At 59.9% G+C, this 24,997-nt stretch overlaps 2 protein-coding genes across 2 annotated transcripts; one reads left to right on the forward strand and one right to left on the reverse strand.

Annotated features, from left to right (window-relative positions):
- The first annotated feature begins 2,497 nt into the window (after nt 1-2,497).
- Nucleotides 2,498-10,798, forward strand: RELA (RELA proto-oncogene, NF-kB subunit). The gene is made up of 11 exons (XM_021685043.1): nt 2,498-2,600; nt 3,207-3,233; nt 3,337-3,488; nt 3,652-3,800; nt 4,454-4,545; nt 4,918-5,049; nt 5,895-5,999; nt 6,215-6,427; nt 8,492-8,572; nt 8,669-8,743; nt 9,475-10,798. The coding sequence occupies exons 1-11, from the start codon at nt 2,594-2,596 to the stop codon at nt 10,035-10,037; spliced, it is 1,596 nt and encodes a 531-aa protein (XP_021540718.1). The 5' UTR covers nt 2,498-2,593; the 3' UTR covers nt 10,038-10,798.
- A 1,877-nt stretch (nt 10,799-12,675) lies between these two features.
- Nucleotides 12,676-24,411, reverse strand: SIPA1 (signal-induced proliferation-associated 1). The gene is made up of 16 exons (XM_021685042.2): nt 24,337-24,411; nt 21,207-21,967; nt 20,419-20,546; nt 20,157-20,333; nt 17,979-18,153; nt 17,189-17,292; nt 16,773-16,930; nt 16,077-16,692; nt 15,506-15,780; nt 14,133-14,354; nt 13,903-14,014; nt 13,699-13,807; nt 13,503-13,604; nt 13,353-13,407; nt 13,054-13,132; nt 12,676-12,964 (listed from the first exon to the last, which is right to left on the reverse strand). Exons 2-16 carry the CDS (start codon nt 21,877-21,879, stop codon nt 12,818-12,820), a joined length of 3,132 nt encoding a protein of 1,043 aa, XP_021540717.1. The 5' UTR covers nt 21,880-21,967; nt 24,337-24,411; the 3' UTR covers nt 12,676-12,817.
- Nucleotides 24,412-24,997: the final 586 nt, after the last annotated feature.

Consider the following 24,997-nt stretch of genomic DNA (forward strand, 5'->3'; position numbering starts at 1 on the left):
GCATTCATTAAGATTTTTTTAAAATGCCTATTGATCCCAGGGCGCCTGGGTGGCTCAGTCGGTTAAGCCTCTGACTCTTGATCTTGGCTCAGATCATGATCTCAGGGTCCTGGGATTGAGCCCTATATCAGGCTCAGCACTGAGCGCAGAGTCTGCTTGTCCCTCTCCCTCTGTTCCTCCCCCTGCTGGTGCTCGCTCTCTCTGTGTCAAATAAATAAAATCTTTAAAAAAAATTTAAAAATGCCTATTTATCAATTTTGGAGAATACTAGAGAACTAAGGCCTTATTTAGAAAACTGATAAAGGGAAATTCTATACCCTAATAAATCACTTTTGGGTATATACCCAAAAAAACCCTGGATACATGTACAACAGGATACATACACAGGAATGTTCTTAATAACACTGTTTATAATAGCAAAAAAAAAAAACACAACAAACGCCACAGAAACCCACGTGGCCATTCTCAGGATGAATAAATAAACAAACCATGGTATATTCACACAACAAAATAGTATACAGTAGTAAAAAGTGGAACAGATCTTAATAATATGTTGAGTAATAAAAGCAAATAACCAAGGAAAAGTAATATGATACTCTCTTCATAGAAGTTCAGAACTCATCAAAACCAAACACCATATTGTGTAGGCCTGTATATGTACTTTTTTTTTTCTTTTCTTTATTTATTTATTATTATTTTTTTAATATTGTGTATCTTTTTTTTTAAGTTTTTTTTAATTTATTTGAGAGAGAATGAGATAGAGAAAGAGAGCATGAGGGGGGGAGGGTGAGAGGGAGAAGCAGACTCCCCGCTGAGCAGGGAGCCCGATGCGGGACTTGATCCCGGGACTCCAGGATCATGACCTGAGCCGAAGGCAGTCGCTTAACCAACTGAGCCACCCAGGCGCCCTTTTTTTTTCTTTTAAAACATGCCAAGGCAATAACACAGACTACTGGGTGATAGTGCATGGGACACCAGTGTAAGGAGGGGATGAACAGGTGAGGAGCAGGTGGGGGGACACAGTCCTGGTGGTATTCTACCTAGCGCCTTAGGTTTTGCAATGGGCACAATGCAATTCCACGTGTTAAGTTATAAATATAGGTGAATTTTTAAAAGAGGATCATGCAAGGATCAATAATTGTGTCATTAACCAAAGATTGTAATTAATCCATTCTGTCGACCTGAAGTCGGCCTCCTCAAAAAAAAAAAAAAAAAAAAAAAAAAAAGTGAGCTGACTCTTCAAATCCGGGCCAGCCAAAGGAGAAACTGAAATGAGTGGGAGGGGTGGTTAACTGTTTTCACTTTTCTCTTCCTGTTTTTTCAGGGCCTGGGAAAGCAAGTCAGAATTTCCAATCTTTTCCAATTCCCACATGATTCCCTAATTTAGAACGAAGTCGGTCTTTCTCCATTTGGGGAAGAATCTGCTGCCTGCCGCGGGCCATCTTCCTTCGGGGATGAGCAAAAAGCCTGGAGTGGGGGGTACTCCAGCCTCCTCCCTCACCCCGCATACGCATATGGGCTTGGCCTTGGGGACGATACCCCCGCCCCCCGCCGAGAGGTCACTTGATGGGTAATTAGTGGAAATGCTCTGGCCAACGGTTGGACCCTAACAGTAGGCCCTGGGGAGATGGGCGGGGGAGAGGGGGAAATGACCCTGCCGGTTCAAGCGGCCCCAAGGGTCCGGGACCTTCTAAGACACAGACATCTGGCGGCAGAGAGGAGGCTCTGGAGATTTACCCCTGTCCATCCATCGTCCCCCCAGGACCGCAGTATGGATGAACCGTAAACGCATATGCATCTTAAACCTACGAGCCCTCCGGCCCCCTAGCTAGCGGGAGCCGACTCGGCGCGGCCTCGGTCGCCCCTTGCGTGCAGCCCGCTCTGAGAAGCCCATGGTCCAAGCACTGCCAGGTGGAAAAGTCCGGTCGTGTGATGTGCTTCCCTTTTGCCCCGGCTGCGTTAGATTGCAGTGGATGGCAAATTAAAAAGTGCTTCTGCCGCGACAACTACCATGAAGCACCTTCGGCGATTAGGAAACCGTGTGTTCAGCCACCTGGCCTTTGCGGGCGAAGCAGGCCCGGGCCTTTCCCTGCGCAGGGCAGGTGGCCGCAGCCAGCAGCCCTGGCTGCGCTCCAGACCGGGCCTGGTGACATCACCACACTCCTCCGATCAGCGGGAGGGGGCCCCCGAAATCCCCTAAAAACATTGTGAGTAATCTCCGGGCCCGCCCTCCAGGCGGGGCCCAGACCAAGGGAGGGAGCCCAGCAGCCCCGCCAGCCCCCAGAGCGGCGTCGGGACGAGCAGCTTCTTAGTCCCCCGAGCGGCGCGCACTTGTCCCCAGCCTCCGGCAGCGGCGGCGCGCGCAGCCTCCTGTCCTCGGCGGAGCGCGCACCTGGCCCCGCGCTGGTGACGGCGGCCGCGGCGGCGGCGGCGGTAGCAGCGGCGGCGGCGCAGCGCGCAGGCGCGGCCGGATTCCCGGCAGTGACGCGGCGGCGGGCGCGCGCGGCGCATTTCCGCCTCTGGCGAATGGCTTGGCTGTAGCGCGCGCTGCGGGCCCAGCTGCGACCCCGGCCCCGCCCCCGGGACCCCGGCCATGGACGGTGAGGGCGCCCTCTGACCCCGCGGGGTGGCCGCGTCGGGGCCGCGGGGACGGCGACGGGAGCCCCCGCGCCGTCTTCCGCCCCTTCCTGCGCCGATGGGCGCTGCGCAGGGAGCGGCCGGCCGGATGGTGGCGCGGGGCGGGGCGGGCTTGGAAGGGTCTGACTCAGTTTCCCCTTTGGGTGGCGGGGTCTTGACTCAGTATCCTCCGGGGAGGGGGCGCGGTGAGCTTTGACTCGGTTTCAGCCCGGGGCCATGGGGGCAGTTCTGACTTAGTTTCCTTGTTAGGGGAGAATGTATCTGACTCCGTTTTCTCTCAGGGTGAGGTGTGGGGGGTGCCCTCCTTTAGTTTTCCTTATGGAAGTAGAACGGGCCCTGACTGCGTTTCCCTCAGTAGGGAGAGGACGCTGACCCAGTTTTCCTGCAGGAAACAGGTGTTTCTGCCTACTTTGCCCCTTCTCCTTAGTTTCACCGCAGGCTTTCCAGGGAGCAGGCCCTGATTCAGTGCCCTTGGGAGGGAGGGAGCCTGGCTCCATCTCCTCTCCGCGGGGCAGCAGGTAAGGATGGGAAGTGGACTTGTGCTGACCCTTGTCTCCCTCTCCTTTCAGACCTGTTTCCCCTCATCTTCCCGTCTGGTAAGTGGACCACCCTTTCTCAGTGAGCGAGGAGGAGCTCCCCGGGGGCTCGGGGCAAGGAGGGCAGCCGCCTGATTGGGGCTGGTCCGTGTCTCGCCTGTAGAGCCCGCCCAGGCCTCCGGTCCCTATGTGGAGATCATCGAGCAGCCCAAGCAGCGAGGCATGCGCTTCCGCTACAAGTGCGAGGGGCGCTCCGCCGGCAGTATCCCGGGCGAGAGGAGCACCGATACCACCAAGACCCACCCCACCATCAAGGTCAGCATGGCTGTTAGTGGTGGGGTGGGGGCGCACAGAGTGGGTTTGCGGGAAGGAACTGTGGAACCCCAGCAGGCTCACCTCCAGGCCCTGGGTGCAATCAGCGTCTGGGAATTGGGACTGGAATTCCCGAGTCTCTAGATGTTCTCTGTACTTTGAACAGATCAATGGCTACACCGGGCCAGGGACAGTTCGCATCTCCCTGGTCACCAAGGACCCCCCTCACCGGCCTCACCCCCATGAGCTTGTGGGAAAAGACTGCCGGGATGGCTTCTATGAGGCTGAGCTCTGCCCGGACCGCTGCATCCACAGGTGAGCTCCTGACCAGCAGGGTATGGGGCGTGAGGTCGGGGGACAGGAGGCAGGGCAGTTATGTAGCTGGACACCGGGCAGAATTCCTCACTCCTAGCTCTGCAAGCAGATTCTCTTTGCCTTGAACTTATCTGTTTGTGCATCTCCACTGTCAAGCAGATCATGAGCTCCATGGGATAGGGATGGACCCCTGATCACCTCTGAACCCCCAAAGTAACTTCACTGATGAAAATAAAAACAGTTTTAGGTTGGAAGAATAGCTGACTGGTGGAGGGGAGGCCGGGGAGCCGGGAATGTCAGGAAAGGCCTCCCAGTTAAGGCTTGAAGAGTGAGAAAGAGCGGAGAAGCATGGAAAAGGCATTCCAAGGAGAGTGAACAAATGCAAAGGCCTGGAAGTGGGGGGTGAGTTGAGTGTTTGGAGAACAGAAAAGGAGCTCCTGCGGCTGGGGGTAGGGGGCCAGCAGGGACCGTGGCTCGGGCCAGGCCATAGGGCACAGGTGCTTGTCAGCTAAGGTAAGGAGTGGGTTTCTTTGCAGCATCGTAGGAAGCCATTCGAGGGGGTGAAGCACAGTGGTGATCTGGTGAATGCGTAGGGGAAGGAAGGGCAGACTGGGCAGAGACAAGGGGACTCATTCCTGGCGGGGGGTACTCAGCTTCCAGAACCTGGGGATCCAGTGTGTAAAGAAGCGGGACCTGGAGCAGGCCATCAGTCAACGCATCCAGACCAACAACAATCCCTTCCAAGGTGAGGGGTGAGGGAACAAAGGCTGGGACCTGCCTGAAGGACCCCCACCCTCTGTCACCCTTTCGAAGCCACCTTCCTTGCATCTCTCCCTCATTGGCCAAGACTGATAGTACAGATGGAATTTTGCTGCCCATTCGGTACACTCTCCCATTTTACCATTGGGGAAACTGGGAGCCAGTGAGGGGACGTGACATCCAGGGTCACAGGTGGGTCACCCAGGTCAGTGATGGGTTTAGAACATTCTCTCCCTCCTCCTTTAGGACTCCTATTGTTTGACACACACTCAAGCAATCCCCCTGGCCCAGAACTCCCCACCCCCCCCCACTCCCCCACCACGCCTCCTGATCCCCTGACCATCTGTTTTTGTGACAGTTCCCGTAGAAGAACAGCGTGGGGACTACGACCTGAATGCGGTGCGGCTCTGCTTCCAGGTGACAGTGCGGGACCCAGCAGGCAGGCCCCTCCGCTTGTCACCTGTCCTCTCTCATCCCATCTTTGACAACCGTAAGTGGCCAAGGAGCCATGGGAAGGGGAGAGGGACGAGCCTGGGAGGAGGAAGGGGGTTGGCTGGGAATGGCCTGCGAGAGGAGCTCTGGCTTCATTCAGGCATCTAGTGTATTTGTCATCTCTTCTATGTCCAGCTCTGTGTTGGCTGGGCGGACAAGGCAGAGAAGACCCTGAGCTGCCCTTGAGGCATAGTTTCCAGGCTGGCAGGGAGTCCGATGGAAGACAGGCACTCTGAATATGTGATGAGAGGATGGTGTGCCCAGAACTGTACTAACAACTCCAGGAAATGAACTCCCAGGAACAAGATGATGGTACAGAGTAGTAATTCAATGATGAAAGCTCACGGGAAGTTCACAGATGAATTGGGCCAATGTTGATCAATTGCAGTCTTTAATTATGTAACCAGCCAGGATGAATGAAAATAAAAGGGCTCTGGAGCCCTAAGGATAGGAAACCAGGATGAAGTTGAGGTCAGGAGGGAAGGGTTTATTGCCAAGCATACTGGGCCTTGAAGGTTGCTTGGGTGCAGTGGAAAGAGAGGAGGTGTGACCAGATTGGTTCCCCTGGACTGTAACCTCCGTGAGGTCAGAGATGTTTGGGTTTTGTCGTGTTCTCCGTGCCTAGAATGGTGCTGGGTACATAGTAGGTGCTAGTACGTACAGTTGCTAAATAAGTTGGGGGTGAGGAGCCACGGGATTGGTCGAACCTTGGCTGCAGAGGTGTGGTCAGCAAACTCTGGACAGTCTTGACTCTGGGATGGACAGGGATGTTGCATCTCCTGCAGGCCAGCACTGGAGACCTCTGATGGTTCTGGGCTTCCTTCCTTATTCCCACACCCTTAGGTGCCCCCAACACCGCCGAGCTCAAGATCTGCCGAGTGAACCGAAACTCTGGGAGCTGCCTCGGGGGAGATGAGATCTTCCTGCTGTGTGACAAGGTGCAGAAAGGTATACACCAGGAAGAGGGCTGGACTCTGGAACAGGAGGTGAGGGGCAAGGCTGAGCAGAGGGTGAGTGTCAGGAGACTGGCTTTAAACACTCCCCCCAACACCTCGGGGGCAGCAGAGTGATGTATCTCAGGAAACAAGTCTCAGCAATTGTGGGGGGCGGTGAGCTGTGTTTGTTGAACACAGTGACCCACACATCTGCCCCATCTCCTGCAGAGGACATTGAAGTATATTTCACGGGACCAGGCTGGGAGGCCCGAGGCTCCTTTTCTCAAGCTGATGTCCACCGACAAGTGGCCATTGTGTTCCGGACACCTCCCTACGCGGACCCCAGCCTGCAGGCCCCCGTGCGTGTCTCCATGCAGCTGCGGCGGCCTTCAGATCGGGAGCTCAGCGAGCCCATGGAATTCCAGTACTTGCCAGACACAGGTACACAGCTGGGGAGGGAAGCGGCAGGGCTGGCGGACTCCCGCCAGTGAAAGTGAGGCCGGGGCTAGACGCGGCTGTGGGTGAGGGTCACACACTGGAGTCAGGGCAGGGATTTATGCCGTAGTCAGATTCTCTTGCTTGCCTCAGTTCATAGTAAGGGCACCCAAGGCACTGAGCCCTTACTACGTGTTTGGTCCTATTCTGAGCATATCCGTGATTTACCTGATTTTAGAAGATGGTGTCTAACTTGCCCGAGGTCACACTGATAGTCGCAGAGTTAGTATTTAAACCCAGGCCGTGTGGCTCTAGGGTCCTGTTGGCATGCTGTGTGTCTCTTGTCACAACCACATCGTCATGATTTGGTCCAGGCTTTTGGGCACCTGACCACATTAGGAACAGTCAGAATGAGCTTCAATCCAAAGCCCATCATCTGGCCTGAGGGTGTTTTCGGCCCTCGGAACAGTCTAATAGAGTTTGGAAAGCAACCCCTGAAACAGCCATCGGTTCTTTCCACAAATAATTACCGAGAGCCCACTTGGTGTCTGGGCCTGTGCCGGGGAGTGTGAATACAGAGCTGACGGAGCTGTGTTCCCTGTGCTCCAGAAGCTCAGTCACGTGAGAAAGACAAACACGCAGAACAGATTCTTAAGTGACAGAATGACGTGTGAGATGGAGGGAGGCGTGTGCAAAGAGCTGGAGATGGCCACGTGGAGCGCGAGCATTTAAGGTGGAGAAAGACCCAGAAGTGCATTCTGTAGGCAGGCGGACAGGCACCTGAAGGTGCAGGGGTGTTGGAGGGCGCCCGCTGTGTTTGGGGGCAACCTCGCGGGAGCTGCCAGCGAGCAGCGAGCCTTGAGTGTCAGACTCAGGCATTCATCCAGGATTTTGTCCTAAAGGCAGTGGGGAGCCACCGAAGGTTCAAGCAAGGAAGGGGCACCAGTGGATCTGGAACCTCACTCTGGCAGGAGTGTGTAGAGGATTGGAGAGGAGAGACTGAAGGCAGGGAGGCCATTGCAGGGAAGATGCTGCAGTGGTCCAGGAGATGTGCTGTGAACCTTGTGGAGCAAATGGCCAAGGTCCCCTCCACCGCTGGCCTCCCTGGGTCCTCCCCAGGACCTGCTCTCCAGCTGTTGCCTCGGCTTGGAATGCTTGGCCCCACATCCTCACACGATGGGCTCACACCACTGCTTCCGTGGCCACCTCAACTCTCCAACCTCACTTCCAGTTCTGTTACATCACCCTGTGTCTCTTCCTCAGAGCTCCTATCACTTGTATGTGGTTGTGTCTCTGCCCCCGGTCACTAGGGTGTCAACTTTTGGGGGAGCAGGAGTCTTGTCTGCTTACTCACAGCCATATCCCTAGTGGCCAGAATGGAGCCTGCATGTGGTGGGTGCTTGGTAAATGTGTGTCAAGTTAGTGGATGGTGGGGAGTGAGACAAAGGAAGATGCTGAGGATGATTTCAAGCTTTCTAGTTTTAGTGGCAGGGCAGATGGGTGGTGAGGGGACACTGGAGGAGGAGGAAGCAGATTTTGGAGGTGAGATGATGAGGTTGGCTTTGGACTGAGGACTTCGGAGTTGTCCACATGCCACAGTACTTAGGCAGTCCTGGAGGCTCCGGGCTGAACTAGCCAACCATCCGAGATAAGAGTGCGGGTCTCTGTTGGTCTTCAGCAAGCCTGTCGTGCCTCAGCTGCCCCAGAGCGCAAAGATCTTGGCCAGGCCTGAATCCAGGCTGGGGGTGAGCTAGGATGTGGGCGATGCAAATAAGCTGGAGACAGGGTCCCACAAGGGCTCCTGTCGCCCCAGAGCTTGGCCTCTTTAGTTGGAGGCGTCCATGTGGACTTTGGAGGTTGCATTCAGCTAACAGAGGCCTTCTCAGAAAGCTGTGGGATTCTCAGAATTGTGTCTCACAGTGTCGTGCGGCTCTTCTCATTGGCAGGGAGGGTTTGGAGAAAGGATCTTACGGACAGCTTTTCTCATCATCTTCCTCCTGAGCGTCCTTTGAAAGCTCTGGGGATCCAGCTGAAAAGAGCAAGGCCCACTTCCCCCCATTTCTTTTCTAGATGATCGTCACCGGATTGAGGAGAAACGCAAAAGGACATATGAGACCTTCAAGAGCATCATGAAAAAGAGTCCTTTCAATGGTGAGAGGGGTAGTGGAGAGCATTAGAGAGAAGGTGGTGGATGGGGGAGGGAGCTAGGAACTGGGAGCTAGGGACTGACCCAGCCTTGCCCCACAGGACCCGCCGACCCCCGGCCTCCACCCCGGCGCATTGCCGTGCCTTGCCGAAGCGCAACTTCTGTCCCCAAGCCAGGTAAGGATTTCCTGTTGCCCCACTGGAACTACAGGCTCAAATCTGTTTGGCCTGTGGTTTAGACACCTGGGTTGGGGGAACAAGCAGTCAGCTGAAGCCTGCTCTCTGTTGGGCTCATGTTTCTCAGGGCTGCAGGCCTAGTTACCTACATCCGAGCCATTAGGGAGTGGTGAAGATGTGCACTCCTGGGTCCCGTTACTGACCTGTGCAATGGAGGCTTCGGAAGTGTGGCCCAGCCAGCTAATGCACTAGCCAATGAGCACTGCGGGCTGAGAACCACTGTGTCAGCTAAATCCCATGTTGGATGCCTTGGGAAACAGTTTAAAAATGCAGTCTTTGCCTTCAGCTTTCAGTTGAATTAGGGAATCAAAATTTCCTCTAATGTAGCAGAACGTATGTGCTGGTCTGTAGCTCAAAAAAGAGTAACGAAGTGCCTTGGTTCAGGCCACAACACTGGATGCTCCTTGACCTCGTGGTCTCTCGGGACTTAGTTTTCAGCTGTAAAGTAAACAGCATCCCTTCCTCTAAGAAGCTGGGAGAGCTTTGGGGGCTGGAGGAGGTGAGGAGAGAACTGCGTAGGTCAGGTGGAGTAAAAGGAGGGAGTGAGGGTGTTGGCAGGGACCTCCTAGGGAGGGGCTGATCCTAAGCCCTACCGACAGGGGCTGGGGCACAGACAGGGTGGGTCTCTGAAGCTCTCTCTGACCCCTGACTCTCTGTCTCTCTCTCCCCAGCTCCCCAGTCCTATCCCTTTACGCCATCCCTCAGCACCATCAACTTTGAGGAGTTCTCCCCCATGGTCTTTTCTTCGGGGCAGATCCCAAACCAGACCTCTGCCTTGGCCCCAGCCCCTGCCCCAGCCCCTGCCCCAATCTTAGCCCCAGGCCTTGCTCAGGCTGTGGTCCCCCCAGCCCCCAAGACCACCCAGGCCGGGGAAGGGACACTCTCAGAGGCCCTGCTGCAGCTGCAGTTTGATGCCGACGAAGACCTGGGGGCCCTGCTGGGCAACAGCGCTGACCCCGCCGTGTTCACAGACCTGGCATCCGTCGACAACTCTGAGTTTCAGCAGCTCCTGAACCAGGGTGTATCTGTGGCCCCCCACACAGCCGAGCCCATGCTCATGGAGTACCCTGAGGCAATAACGCGCCTGGTGACAGGGTCCCAGAGGCCCCCTGACCCAGCTCCTGCTCCCCTAGGGGCCTCTGGGCTCCCCAACGGCCTCCTCTCAGGGGATGAAGACTTCTCCTCCATTGCAGATATGGACTTCTCAGCCCTTCTGAGTCAGATCAGCTCCTAAGTGGGTGACACTTACCCCGCCCGGAGCACTGGGTTGCAGGGGATTGAAGCCCTCCCAAAGCAAGCACTTACGGATTCTGGGGGGGGCGGGGTGTGCTCCAACTGCCCCCAACTTCTTTGGGTAATGTCTTCCAGGGGGGGTGCATTTTATTCTTTTATTGGTAGTGTCTATCTCTCTCTCTTTTTGGAGGTGCTTAAGCAGAAGCATTAACTTCTCTGGAAAGTGGGGAGCAGGGAGGACTCAAACTCTTCCCCTATCCTGATGTTCAGCTCCCTTCTCTTTATAGGGAATTCTGGGGGCTCCCATCCCTACCCTCCAGCTTCTAATACTCTCCTAGAGAGAGGGACAGGCTGGAGCTATGGCCTTTGAGGCCACAAAGCCTTATCACCAAGTGTCTTCCTCACATCCTGGATTATTCCCACCTTGTGCCAAAATAATGCTCCTTACCAGCCCCTCTGTGGCGCTGGCATTGTCCTTGAACTAACACCAGCATTTGAGGGCCTGGCCAGGCCTTGCAGAGGTCTCTGCCAGCTCTTCCCTTGCTCAGCCCTGGCCCTTCCCAGGATCTAGGGAGGTTCGGTCTGAGACGCCTCTGTTCCCCCTTTTCTCAAGTGCCTTAATAGTAGGGCTAGTTGTTTGGAGAGTAGGGGGGAGGGCAGGCTGGCAGCTCTCCAATCAAGAGGCTCAGTTTTTACTGAAGAATCGAAGCAGTTGGACTCTTGCTCTTTCTACTCTGAACTAATAAATTCATTGCCAAGCTGGCCGGAGATTTCCCTTCTTTCAGCAAACAGCACACTCTTTGCTGGTCACGTCAGGCTGGACATAAGTGATACAGAGCTGGATGAATATTTGCGTTGCCGTCTAGAAGCTTGCAGTTTGAGGATGCCCTGGGAATGAAATGCGGGGGCATGAAAGCAGGCAGCTAACGTGGGTGGTGTCCCAGCGTAGTGAGAGGCCAGTAGGGCCCATTGGCTGCGGGGATGGAGTAGTTTCAGGAAGGGCGTCACAGAGGCCCTATCAGCTTTAGGTCTTAGATCAACAGAGCAGGGTGAGTCTTTACAGAGCGGCTACCAGCGTTTGAAAGTGAGGAGGGTAAAAGAGACAATGTTGGAAAAGTTTGATGGGGCCAAGCTATAAAAGATCAAGGACACTGGACTAAGAGGTTTGAATTTCATCTCTTGGATGGGCAAGGGAAAGTCTGCATCTGTTGGGGAAGGGGAGATTCCAGGTAAAGGCCTATCCTGGGCCATCCTGTTCTGCGGGGACCGACGAAATAAATCTGCAGCCCAGGGAGGCCTAAACAAAAGCTAGGCCACAGCCCGAAGAGGGGGAGCTGGACGTACTTCCGGCTTGGCCTGACGCAGGCGCAGTAATGCAGTGTTCGTGAAAGGCCTTGGCCCGCAGGACCCTGCCTTCCCAAGTGCGCATGCGCAGAGATAGCAATCTGCGAGGGGCGGGGCAGGTAATGCGCTGCGGGGAAACCCCCGTCCTGAGACCGACGGCGTCTAAGTTCTGGGCTTCGCACTGCTGCGGCGGGGTAAAGGCAGAGGCCTGTGTGGTTGTCAGTGGGGCTTGTTTGGAGCGCGTTCCCTGGGACCAGCAGGCCCTGGCTGCAGACTCCGATGGACTGTGCCTGCAAGGAGGACGCCAGCGGGCCGCGGAATGTCTGGGTACCCGAAGGCGTCTGCAGAGCCGAGCTTGCGCTCCAGCCTCTTGCCCAGGGGGCGGAGTCAGGGGTGGGGCCCGAAGCAGGTGGGCCATTCAGGGACCAGGCCAAGCTGCGCTTCCGGCTAGAGGCTGCCCCGGCCCACCCCCCAAGCGTAGTCGCCAGGTCAGGACCCCTCCGAACCTGCGGGATAGCACCCGGAGAAGCGGGGCTTGATGGAACCCCAGCACCGGGGGCGTGGCTAGGGGGCGCCCCAGGAGGGACCCGGAGGGGTGAGAAGGGGTGAGAAGGCTCCTAACCGGAGGAAGCGGTCGGCTTAGCTGAGCGCAGTGTGCCCAGCCTGAGGACCCAAGGGGAACGAGTGAGCCCTAGTTCTCCCGCCCAGGCCACGCCTCTCCCTTGGCTTTCCCAGTGTCGTACAGTCATCTCTTGGGGTCAAGGGAGCGCCGGCCTACAGAGAGGAGATGCGGCCGGCACTGGCGGGCAGCGCCTGGAAAGTGAGAGGGCCTTTATATCCGGGCATAGTCAGGCTCTCGTTGATGCCTAAACTCCATCCCTCCCCTGCCCTTCAGGTCCACCTCTGTCCCTCTGCCCCTCATCTCCGTTCCTCAGGTTTTGGTTCCGGGGCAAGGCTGGCTCCCATAACAAAGCAGAGTAGGTGCGGGGCGTGACCATCTGCTTCCCAACAGACCAAATAAATGTGAGAGAGAAACCAAGGGATGACCCAGCTTCAGAAAACCCCTCAGTGAGCGCCAACCTAACCCTGAGCCAATGTTCCAAAGGCCTGTCCTAAGCGGTCCTGGGAACTTGGCTGGAGCCTCTGGGGGCAAGACCCCTCCCCTGTCGTATCACGAACACCCGCACAGACACAAACAGTAGTGGCTTCTTTACTCCCTGAAGTCCCCTTTTCTCCACAGAATATTTACAAACAGGCACGGGGTGAGGGCGACTTCACCACCAAAGGGGGGGGGGGGGGGGGGGGGGCAGTGCTAAGACGCGCCTCGGAGCGCAGGGAGGGTTCCTGAGGTGGGCCCCGGGCCCTGCTGTGACCCAGGCGCCCCGAAGGGCCTGAGCAGTGGCGAGCAGGTCCGCAGCTGAGGCTGGACCAGACGGCTCAGGCCAGCTCGCTGGTGGGGGAGCCCAGCTGCTTGGAGGCCAGGAGCAGGCGGGTGGCTGCGCTCTCCGATTCGGCCTGCAGCCTCCGGTTGTTGTGCCGCAGGCTCCGCACCTCCTCCTCCAGGGCTGCCCTGTCGGCCTTCTCCTGGGGCGGGGGACGGCAGGTGTCACGGGGCTGGCTCCTTCCCGGGGCAGCCCTGTAACTCCCTGCCGACCCCCAGCCCACCCTGTCACCTTCTGCAGGTCCTCCTGCAGCTTCCTGAGCATGGACTCCAGGTGAGAGACCTTCTCGGACAGGCTCCCCGGTTCTGGCCTGAGGACAGAGGGGTCAGGTCGCGGGACCAGGTAGGCCGCAGCACGGCCGGCTGGCTCCCAGACCCACTTAAATGAGACGGGCCCAGCCCCTGTGTTCACAGACTTCCGTGTCGGGGAAAGCAGGGCCCTGCCCGGGACAACGCTCGGCTCTCGGGTCCGGACACGGGCGGCGACCACGCGCGCGCAGGGAGGAGCTAGATCGGCACAGGGAGGCTTACTCAGCGTCAGCCTTTGGAGTTCCCTTGGCGTCTCCATTCTCCGGGATGGGCTGTCCTGTGGGGACACAAAGATCATTTGGGCAGGGAAGTAAAAGGAGAAAGAGCCCCACCCTATCCTGGGTCCGACGCCCAGCGCCCCAGTGGCCTCACCCTCCCGGGACAGTGACTCCAGGATGGTGTTGCAAGTGGAGGCGATCTCCGAGATAGACTGCCACTCGTCTTCCAGGGTCTCACTGCCTGCCTCAGACATGACTAGGGGCACAAGGACGTGGGCTCAGCCAGGGAAGCCCAAGCCAACCCCTCCGAGCCCCCCACCCCCCCACCCCACACCTTGCTCTAGACTCACTTTTGCTGATGGAGTTCCGCAGAGACAAGGTTCGTGGCAGGAAGGAGGCCCTCAGCTCTGGGGCCGGGTCGTCCCTGTTCTCACAACCACTGGGGCTGCCTGGCCCGTCCTGGGGGGTATTAATGGGTATGGATACAGTGACGTCCACCATCACCACTGTGCCCACCCCTGTTCTTTGGGCTCCAGAGTCTTGTTTCTGCTCACCTGGGTGGGGGGTGTCTCTCTGCCAGTGCTGGGTGCTGCCGGCTTGGCCGTGGCAGCCAGGAGGAGGTCCGGGGTGGTGTTGGGCAGGACTGGAGCCTCGTCTGACAGGGAGCTGGGGAGATCAGGGACAGCTCAGCGAGAGAAGCTGCACCCCATGGCCCCTGTTTTCACGGACCTTGCCTGTCCGGCCTCCCTGTGCTACAGAAGAGGGAAGGCCGAGCGGGGGGCACCTGCGGGGCGACGGTGAGTTCTGGCTGTGCAGGAACTCAGTCCTCTCCTCAGCCAGATCCCCAGGCCCTGTGGGACTGCCACTGTCGTGCAGGCACACTTGCAGCAGCTGCCTCGTGATGGGCAGCAGGGTCAGGACCCCCGGGGCCTCATCCGGCACCGGCTCCGGGGCCCCCCGCCGGCTGGGCTCCTGCAGAGATAGCGTGTACAGCTCCGAAAAGCTCCTGCGGGAGGAGGGGGCAGTGTCAGGCAGGAACCCCCCGGCCCCCGTGTCCTGCATCTCCGGCCCTCCTCCCAGCCGTGCGCCAGGCTGCCTTCCGGGAGGAGAGCTCTCCAAACTCCCTAACAGTGAAAAATGTTTGCCTGACTACTGGCCATTTTCCCAGCCCCAGCGCTGCCCCTGTGTATCCCGGGCAACTCCCTCGGACACCGATTTCTCCAGCTGTGAAATGGGGATAACGATACTGGTTCCTAGCTTGCTGTGAGGCTTCAAATACTAACACAAGTAAATCACTTAGCACCGAGATCTAAAACCTACTGCCCAAGAACCAAATCCAGCCCGTGCCTTTCTGTTTTAGCAGGTGTGACCACTTATGTACTCCTCTGAGCCAAGAGTGGTTTTTACGTTGTTCAATAGTTGAAGGAAATCAAAAGAATATTTCATGACACGCGAAAATCAAGAAAATTCGAATTTCAGTGTTCACAAATAAAGTTTTAGTGGAATAAAGAAAACTCATGCATTTACCCATCGTCTACGGATGCTTTTGTGCTACAGCCGAGCTGTGTACCTGTGGCAGAGACCAGAGGGCCCAGAAAACCTAAATATTTATTATCTGACCCTTTACAGAAAAAGTTCGCATATCCTGGCTTAACGCAGCAAGTAACCTGTGGATGATCCTTAAAGGAAAAAAAAAAAAAAAAAGATGGGGCTATAGGGGCGCCTGGACGGCTGAGTCTGTGGAGCATCTGAATCTTGGTTTCGGCTCAGCCCTCGATCTGGGGGCTGTGAGACCCAGCTGGCGTGGGCTCTGCGCTCAGCGGGGAGTCAGCTTGAGATTATCTCTCTCCTCTGCCCACCCTCCCCCCCCCCCCCCCCCCGGCTCGTGCTCTCGCACTCTCTCTAAATAAATAAATAATTTTTAAAACTAAAAAAGATGGGGCTGGCTGTTAGATCCTGCGCAGTGAAGCCAGCCTGCTTAATTGGCCTCACTCTGCATACGTGACTCAGAGATTACGAGACATGGCATTCTCTTGAGCAGGAGAGCCTTCCTCACGGTAGGTATTCCCGGGAGAACGCTAATGGTGACCCGGGAGGCACAGGCTCCGCGGTGGCCAGCGGCCAGGTCCTCCCACCTCCCCGCGTCCCGGCCCTGACCTGCGGGGCCGGCCGCTCTCGTCGGGGGGCAGGACGGTGACGCAGACCTTGGGCGCCGAGCGCAGCAGCTGGGCGGCGGCCTCGGAGCCCAGCGTGGGCAGCGTCTGGCCGCACACGCGCAGCAGGCGCGCCCCGGGCCGCAGCCCCGCCGTCTCGGCGAACGTGAAGCGCTCCACGTGCGTGACGAAGCCCTCGGCGTCCACCTCGAAGCCCAGGCGGCCTTGGCCGTCGCGGGGCAGCGCCAGCTCACGCGTCTCGCAGCCGCGGCTCACCAGCTGGGGCGGGGCGGGGAGTGAGCGGGGGCCGCGCCACCCCCACCCCCGGCCCGGGTCCCAGGCCGCACGGACCGCCCCACACCCACCCGGCAGACGAGGGCCTGGGGCTCAGAGACCAGAGTCACCTGCCCGAGGACCTCCTCCCCCACCCCCCGCCCCAGTTCCAGCTTTGCCAAGCGCCCCGCTGTCCCCTTTCGCGGGAGAGGCGGCGGGAGCGAGGCGTTGCACCGCCCGCTCGGCCCCCGAGGCGCCGAGGGACCCGGCGGCGAGTGGCCGCCCTGACTCCCGGGCCTCACCTGCAGGCGCGCCACGACCTCGCCTACGGCTTGGCCGGGGGGCCCGTCGAACCGCAGCGTGATTGCCTCCCCGCGGCCGTGGTACATGTCGAGCCGCTGCTCGGAGAAGGTCCAGGCCAGCACGTCGCGACAGGCGCAGTTGAAGACCACGCGGCCGTCGCGCGGCGCCACCAGCACCAGCGCCTCAGCAGAGATGCCCAGCAGGCAGGGCACCTCGGCGTCGTCGGGACCGCCGGCCTCGGCCCCGGCCCCTGCCGCGCCCCGCGCCCCCGGCGCCGCGCGCACGCCCCACACCAGCGCTCCCGCCGCCTGCAGCTCGGCGCCCGGGCCCCGAGGGGGCGCTCGCCGCCTCCCGCTCAGGGAGGGCAGGCCGAAGCGCGAAGCCGAGTCCAGCGACGTGGTGGTCACCTCGTTGGTGGCCAGGTCCTGCAGGTACTGCTGGCGCGTGCGCGTGGCCATGGCGTGGAACTGGCGTGCGTGGCCCGCTGCCTGCTCGCCGTTGAGCGCCTTGGCCAGCAGGAAGGCGCGGAAGTCGGCGTTGGCCGTGAACGGGCCTCCGCCCTGGGGCAGAGCTGGCCCAAAGGCCGGGGTGTCCTGGGTGCGGCTCACGGCCACCCTGAGGGGAGGGAGGCGGGAGTTAGGGGCAGCCGGGAGGGCCCCTGACAACGGCGGAACTGGAACCGCCCAGGCACCCACCGGTACGAGGTGTGCGGCGTGCAGGGCGCTTGAGCCCGCACCACTAGGAATATGTGCTGGAAGTGCGAGCGGATGGTGGTGGGGCAGAAGGGCTTGCTGCCGGGTTCCTGGAACACGATGCTCACGATGTCGTTGCCGATGTGGCGTTTCCGCAGGAGCTGGGAGTTAGATGACGGGATGTAAGCTGGATCTGTCTGTCCCCCAAGCCCCTCCTCATTCAGTCAGGGCAGAGCCTGGGCGTCAGTGGCTCCCCCACCTGCCCCTGGTGAAGGTCGGGGTGTTTGTCTTTGGGGAGGGTTGTTAAGGCTCAAGAGAACTCAGGCCAAGGCTCAAATGCCCACCGCCCACACAACAGCCCCGCAGGGTTCCCCAGAAGCCCTTGGCCATCCCCCAGCCCCATCCGAGCCCCCGCACACCTGCTGCTGGTTATTGGGGGTGTAAGGCAGCATCGTGGACACGTGGAACATGATCTCGTGGTCCTGGTACGTGGTGTAGAGGGAGTGCGTGCCTGTGGAATCCGCTGTGGCCAGGGAGTTGGGGACACAGGAGAAGGGGAATCTGCTGGAATTTGCCATCCCTACCTGCAGTCTGGAGCTCCCGTGCTCCCAACCAACAGGTGGACAACCCCTTCCCGCCACTGGGCCATGAATTCTAAGGGCCTTAGCCTTGGCTGCTCCCTTCCCCTCCCCACCACAGGCTCCAGCCTCCAGCCTCAGGTCGGTGTGCGGGTGCTGAGATGGAATGAAGACCAAAATGAGGAATGGCCTGCTATGAGGGAGGCGGGGGTGGAGGTCCCGGGAGAGGACAGATGTTGGCCCCGGCACCAGCATGTGGGGAGCAGCTGAGTGTGGGAGGCAAGATTGGTGCTCCATAAGGGGCCCTGGGGCGCTTCCAACCAGGGAGGCAGGGGTGCTCCCCACAAAGCTGGGCTGGTGGACTATGGGTGTGGTGTGGGGAGTGGTGCCCGCAAACGCCCTGGGCTCCAGCTCAGGCAGTAGGGCATCGGGGCCTTGGGGGACAATCCTAGTCCCTCCTTCCAGCCTACAGCTTGCTTGGCTTCTGCAGCCCCTGACCCGCGTCCTCAGCCTACCCAGAGGACTCTGCAACCCCGAGCCCAGGCCCAGGACAATACAGGGCGGAGAAGTGACATGGCAGCTGGTTCTTACCAAGGCTGTCTGCCCCCACACCCCAGCCCCCGGGCCTCACTTTTGGTGTCCAGCTGGGCCCGGTAGCTCTCAAAGCCTTTGAGCCGCACCACGTCGCCCAGCAGGTTGAGGAACTGCATGAAGGCCGGTCCCGCCTCCTGGTTATTGTACATCTCCTCCTCCGAGCCCTGGCCCGCGCGGCAGTACAGGATGCCCACCTTCCGCTGGAAGCTCAGCTGCAGGGGGAGGCGCGGGCAGAGAAGGCCCAGGCCTCAGTCTCTCGGGCCTCGCGGCCACCGGGTCTTGGGGAATGACCTGGGGGCTGGGCTGTCTCTACATGTGGCCCTTAGCACCACCCTCCCTAAGCCTCCTCCGCGTCTCCACATATAAGAGGGTTCGGGAGGTCTTGCTGCCAGTGCTCGGGAGGGTAGAGAAGTCACAGGTGGGAAGGGACCAGGAGGCGAGTTGGTTCTCATGTGACCAGAGAGGAGGTAATTCGTGGAAAGGACCCCAGGCAGGGTGTGCTTGATCCCAGTAAGTGTTCACACTGTCATCCTCCTTATCTCAAGGCTAGCCTGTCCTCCCCTCCCTCGAATGCTAGCACCCCCAGCCCAGCCCAGCCCAGCCCAGCCCAGCCCAGCCTCTGGAGGCCTTGAGCCCTGCACCACCTTCGCTCACCCTGCTCCTGGCTCCTTTGGCTCCTTTCCGTCGGGGGTTAATCATGAAGAGCTCAAGGTGCTCTGGCCCTTCCAGCTCGGGCCTCCTTCCTTCTTAGGAAACTTGTCTACACCCACAGGCCCCACTTTAAGTTCGTCCCTCCAAAACCCTGCAGCCCCCCCTCCACCCCAGCTCCCCCTTGACAGCCCACGGACATGGCTTCCTCCTGGCACACTCCCACCGTAGTGGGCACTTGGAACAACTGCAACTGCACTTTGCCTGAGACCCTAGCGACCCCACTGTCTCCGGCCTGGGCCTCTTCTCCACCATGGTCTTCGCCCTCAGTGACTGCAATAGCCATCTCCATGGGAACACGCTCCAGTCTCTACCTCCAGCCCAGACCTTTCTTCTGAGCTCCAGACACACTTCTCCAGCTGCCCAGATGTCCATCCCTCACCTCATCTCCTCCCTGCATGCTTCCATCCCACCCTCTACCCCTGGACTGTCCCCTCCCCTTCACCTCTGCCATCACCGCCAGTCTGGCCTGGATGACTGCAACAGCCATTGGCCTGGCCTCCCTGCTCCCATACTGCAACCAGAGGGCTGCTCTACCTCTCATATCTTCCATGGCTCCCCAGTGCCTCCACCACCAAATGCAAGCCTTCCCCGCCCCTTCCCCCCCAAGCATGACTCCAGTCACACAGAACTGCCTACAGGACCCCAATGTGACCTGCTCTCAGTCTCTAAGCTTTCACACAAGTCATTCCTTCTGCCCAGAAAATGCCTGCTCTTTCTGACTCAAATTCTTACATTTCTACCATGATGCTAAGCCCCTAGCCAAGGCAGGACTAACCTTGGTGCCCCATGGAGCCTTTAACATTCCCCTTTCACTGCTCCACGATCACCCACAATTCTCTGTGGGGCTCTCCCCACCCACCCCACCCCCGTGGGCTGTGAGCTCCTCAAGGACAGCACCTGGTCTGGCCATGTCCCCAGCATCCAGTCTGGGGCCTGGCACCAAGGTGTGAGGAAAAGTTTGTTGAATGGCTGACAGACTGAATGACACAGAGGAGGAGAATCAGAGCCAGTAGGCAGCTTTCAGCACAGGCTAGGGAAGGACTTCCACTGTCCCACGGTGGAATAGGCAGCCCCAAGGCGTAAGCACCCCACACTGAGAGGAGACTAAGCAGCACCTTGCAGGGCAAGTGGACAGGGGATGAGAGGGGCGTGCAGGAAAGGGAGCGGGTGGTCAGACCAGTGCTTCTCAGCTGAGATGTACATAGGAATTAACTAGAGATCTTAAAGTACAGCCTCTGATTCAATAGATGGGGGTCAGGGCCCAAAAATCTGCATTTCTAACAAGCTCCCAGATAATGTGGCTGCTGCTGGTCTACAAATTTTACTTGGAGAGGCAAGGTTCTGGATGACCTCTGCTGCCCTCTCTGAAAAGCCAGCTCTCCTGGGTCACCGTCTAGCTCCGGATCAGGGTCAGGGCTACGCGGCTGGGAGCTGGACAGACTGGGTTCCGATCAGGTGTAGCTATTGGGCTGGGGGCAGGGGGGTGCGGGGGTGGGCCACTCACCACTTGTTCGTCCAGCGTGAGCAGCGTGCGTGGCACCTTCGGTGAAGCCGAGCCCAGGCGCAGGCAGGTCGGGCTCAGCCGCGGAGCCACGTATTCCAGAAGCTTCCTAGGGGACAGGCCCCGCGGGGGCCCCGGCGGCAGCGCATCCTCCGAGATGGTGCCGCGGAGGGTCCGGAGCTGAGGAGGGGATGTAGGGACGCTCAGAATCCATACAGGTTTTCGAGGAGGCAATCCGCGGTCTAATCGCATGACCCCGGCCCACCTGTGTGGTCCGCACGATGATGCGGTAGGTGTGCAGAGTGCCCCCTCCGCTGCCTTCCTTCTCTTCCCGCCGCAGGCTCACTGCCACCGGACCCAGCACCTCGTCCAGTCCGAAGAAGTTCTGATGTTCTGGAGGGGAGGGCCCCCCCGCCCCCCGGGCCGTGAATGACCGGGTTCCCGCCCCCCTGGGAGTCCCACCCGGGCTCGACCAGGCCCATCGCTAAGCCCCGCCCACGCTCCCATCTCATCACCTAGTGCATACCCTAGACTAAGGCCCACTCCCTCCGCTGCCCCGCCCACATCCTACCGGGCCAAATCCCTTTCGGTGCGGGCTCCCTGATGCTTGGCCCTGTGCCCCGCCCCCTCGGCGGCCCCGCACACAGCACATCTTGCCCCTGCCTGCTTCCAGGCCTAGATCCTTCAAGGCCCCCCGCACTCCACGCCCATGTTCTGCGGCAGGATGTAGGCGGCCCTCCCTCCCGGCCACTGACGAGAACAAGGTTCCCACAAGGGTGCAGAGGTTTTCAGACCTCAGTTTTCACCTCGCAGAAATGTTGGTAGGAAATCTCTCCCCAGCCCGGAGGGGTAGGAGGATGAATCAGACGGAGGCCGAAGGCCTTGGGAAGGTGGTTAAAGCTAGGCTCCGCAGGGCAGTCTTGGCCCCAGAGGCAGAGCATGATCCTTCATATGGCCAGGAACTTAACAGGGAAAGGACAACTCATGAGCCCTCCTGTGTGCCCCTCAGGTGACAGGGGCTGCCGCCCAGCCAGGCAGCGCCCCCCCCCTTACCTTTGCCATAGAAGTACTTGCGGTAGTAACCAGCGCCCAGGTCTGCATGCTCCAGGCTGTAGGCTGAAGTCCGGTTCTGCGGCTCCTCCAGCACGGACACGGCGGCGTTGGGCAGTGCAGGGGGCACGGGTGGGGACACGGGTCCACCCAGGCCCAGCTCGCCCTCACCCCCGAGCTCACTCACAAAGCCAGGCGCCTCGAGCAGCAGGTCCGAGCTGGCAGATGGGTCCTCAGCAGAGGCCGGAGTCCCAGAGCCGGCCTCTGCGTGGCCCCCTGTCCCCCGAGGCTTGGCAGCCCAGTCAAAGAGCAGACTCTGCACGTCATAGTGGGCAAACCAGTGGGGCTCAGGCACTGGCGGGAAGGCGGGCTCTGGCTCCTCGGCCGGCAGCCCCAGCAGGGCCAGCGGGTCAGTGAAGAGCCGGGTGGGGCCCGCGGCAGGGCGGCTGGCCTCCTCGTGGCTGTGGGCACGGGCACGAGGGCTGGCTGGCGTGGGGGGCCGGGCCTCGCCCGCGTCGCTGCCACTGCGCAGGAGCGGGCCCCGGGCCGGCCTCGGCTCGAAGGTGTGCGGTGTCAGCGGCGGCCGGGCAGGCTGGCGCAGTTTGCGGGCGAAGAGGTCGTCGGTGGGCGCAGGGCCCGCGCCCCGCCGAGGGCTCCCCACGCCGCCGGCCCACATGGGCGTGCTGTGGGCCTGGCTCTCCGGGGGCCGGGTCGCATTGGCGGGCACGGGTGGTTGGTGCCCAGGCGGCAGGCCAGTTCCTGCCCTGAGGGAGGAGGGGGCTGCTCAGAGGGGCCTGGGGAGAAAACAGGAACCCAGGCCCCCAGCCTGGTCCTCCACCACGCTGTTGGCTTCCGGCCCCCTCCGCAACCATCAAAGCCGCTTCCGCTTTCCTGGCCACTTCCTTGTCTGCCTCAGGCTGAGGTTTCCAGCCCCCTCCTCCAGCTAAGCGCTGGGCAGGGCCAGGGCCTGGGCTGTCCCGGCCTTGGCCCCGGGGGTCTTGGAACCTGGGCAGCCCCCGGGCTGCCAGGGTCCCTCAGTTCCCACTCACACACCTTGGCTTTGGCCTGGGCCCAGAATGAGGGTCCCCACCAAGTCCTGGCCCAGTCAGATAGATGATTTGTCCCCGCACGGACGGGAAACCCATGGGGCCACTGGTGTCTGGGTCCGGCCCACTTGACAAAGGGAGGACGTCCTGTCCCCAGAGACCTTCCTCCCTGCCCCTCCCACTTCCTCCAGGGTCCCTGAGGAGCTGAGCACCCAGAAGCCGAGTCTCAATGCCCTGGCCCTCATGGCCTCAATACCTCAAGGACACAGGGGTTCCCAGGGGGCACTGGCAGGGCAATAGAAACGACAAGAGGACTTCCTTCGGTACAGGAAGTGGCCCCAACTCTGAACCCAGCCCCCTGCTCAGCCCTATATCCTGAGGAAGGTTCTGGGATCACACCAGTGCAGTCATGGGACCCATCACCCTGGCCTGAAGGACAGGCCCAGCCAGGCCCACTCTCTGCAGGTGACTGCGGCCATGCCCGGGGGCAGGGGAAGGAGTCACACGGATGAAGCTCCTTTACAGGAACAGGGACCATGGGACCTCTGCCTACCTGGGCTCACTGATACTGACGGGGAAGTCTGAGGCCCATGTGACAAATGGTTAAATTGAGGTCCAGATAAGGGGAGGCTCTTGCCTGAAGTAATTCCACATTACAGCTAGGATTTGAACCTGGGTCTGTCAATCTCCCAGGCCTAAACAGTGCAGTACCTGCCCACTCCTGTCCCTGTGGGGGTAGGTGTGAGGTGAGTGGGGGTTGGGCTGAGGCTCAAAGTCTCACAGGATGTCAGACTGAGACACCCAAGGCGCCAGTGACCTGCTAAATGAGGAAATGCGTCAAGACCAAGGGCAGATGCAAAGGGTGATGTGAGAAAGTGGGGAGGGGAAGCCACCGCAGGTGAACCCAGGTTGGTGTGGGCAGGCAGGGCAGGGATGTGGGACCCTCCACTGGGAACACAGACAATTGCTGGCAGGTCTTCGCGCATCCTCCAGTGACACTGTGTGTGGCTGGGCTAGGACAAGGTGGGGGCAGGGGCTCCGTGCAGCCCTCATCTAAAGCTCCAGGACCACACAAGGGTAGGCCTCCAAGCTTGGGGTGCCTCCTCCCATAGTTTCTCCTAGGACAATGTCTAACCTCTGTTCTCTCATCTCTAAAATGGGGTTAAACCTTCTGCCCTTTGCCAACACCACTGGGAGACTGAAAGGAGGTTCAAGAGTGTGAAGCTGGCCATGTGTTAAGTATGTGGTGGTGAGGCAGGCAGGCCCTTGCTCTATGTGCCAAGCTCTTGGGTCTGGGCTGTGATGTGTGTGTTGGGGTGGGAGGGGACATGAGAGAGGGGAGCTGTGGAGGCCCCTGTTCCGTGTGGGCTGAGCTCTGTGTACGTGTGTGTGCACAGCCCATGGGCTGCCTCTTGTTCTGGCCCAGTGCTGGGCTCTGGCCCTGCCTTGGGGGGTGTTCTTGGGCTCTGCCCCCCACCCGGCGGCTTCACACAGGGTCCATTGAGGCCGGGACATTCCTCGCAGCCTGTGTCACTGGGGGGAGAGGGCCGGCCCCGCCCCCACAGATCCGGAAGGCCTGGCTGCCCCAGGAGGAGCTGCTGGACGCTTCCCAGCACATCTGGAGGTCATGACCCCATTTCTGCTGCCAGGGGGCGCGACAGATGTTTCCTCCCAGGCCAGACCCAAGACTGGGGGGGGGTGAGGGGTGGCGCTGTGCAAAGGCTGGGGAGGAGGCCGCCCTGAGATCAGGGGAGCCCCAGGACAGGGGGAGCCCCGCACACAGCCGGCAGCAGGGGCAGTCGCCAGCGCCGCCCAGAGGAGTCGGGGGCTGCCGCATCCAATCGCCCTCACACTGGCCGGGCAGGGCCGGGCCATCACGCAGAGGAGAGTGGGGGCCGCCGGCCGGATGCAGGGGACTGGACGTGCTGACTCGGGACTGGAGCCCGGACAGAGGTTAGGGGGGGTGCAGGCGGCGAACGCGGCAAGGACCCTCCTTCCACATACACACCACCCGGGCCCACGCCAAGCCACCTTTACCCCTGTCAGGCCCGACCGCGGTGCTTCCACTCCCCCGCTCCCGCCGGTACCTCTGGGGCTCCCGCCTGGTGGCCGCCTCCCGCGCTGGGGTCCCGCTGCCTCTCCCGCTACCGCTCGGGCGCTGGCTCCGCCTAGGGGCGGGGCCGGGCCGGGGGGCGGGGCCGCCGCGGAGGAGGCGGGGCCGGCCTGGGAGCAGTCCGCGGCGGGAAGCCCCGAGGGCGGGGACTGGAGGCCAGGCGTTGGTAAGGCTGGCGCGCAGTCCGAGCACCCAAACAGAGCCAGGCCCAGTCCCGCGCGCTGTTGCGCCTCCAGCCTCAGCTGAGAAACGCAGAAAAGTGTACCTGCCTTCCAGACCAACTGGGAGGGTTACAGCAGGACTCCTAGTGTTTAGCAGCCCCCTCCCCTCGGCTCGCACCAGAACACAGCAGGTGCCCAGAAACAGTGACTATGAGCACTTACTAAGCACTAGACCCTGCTCTCCACACGCTGTCATTCTTAAAACACCTTAGGTGTCCTCTCCTCTTTATAAGCTGGAGAACTTGAGGCTCAGAGAAAGGCTTTCGCCAAGGTCAAGGCTGATAATTTTAGGCACTAGCCTCATGAGCTGGAAGTCTTTGAAAATATAGAGGTGAGAAACTGGACAAAATGAACTTCAGATCAAGGTTTAAAAAGGACTAGACCTGTGGGCGCCTGGGCAGCTCAGTTGGTTAA

The sequence above is a fragment of the Neomonachus schauinslandi genome, chromosome 11 (genome assembly GCF_002201575.2).
Source record: "Neomonachus schauinslandi chromosome 11, ASM220157v2, whole genome shotgun sequence".
Classification (NCBI taxonomy): Eukaryota; Metazoa; Chordata; class Mammalia; order Carnivora; family Phocidae; genus Neomonachus; species Neomonachus schauinslandi.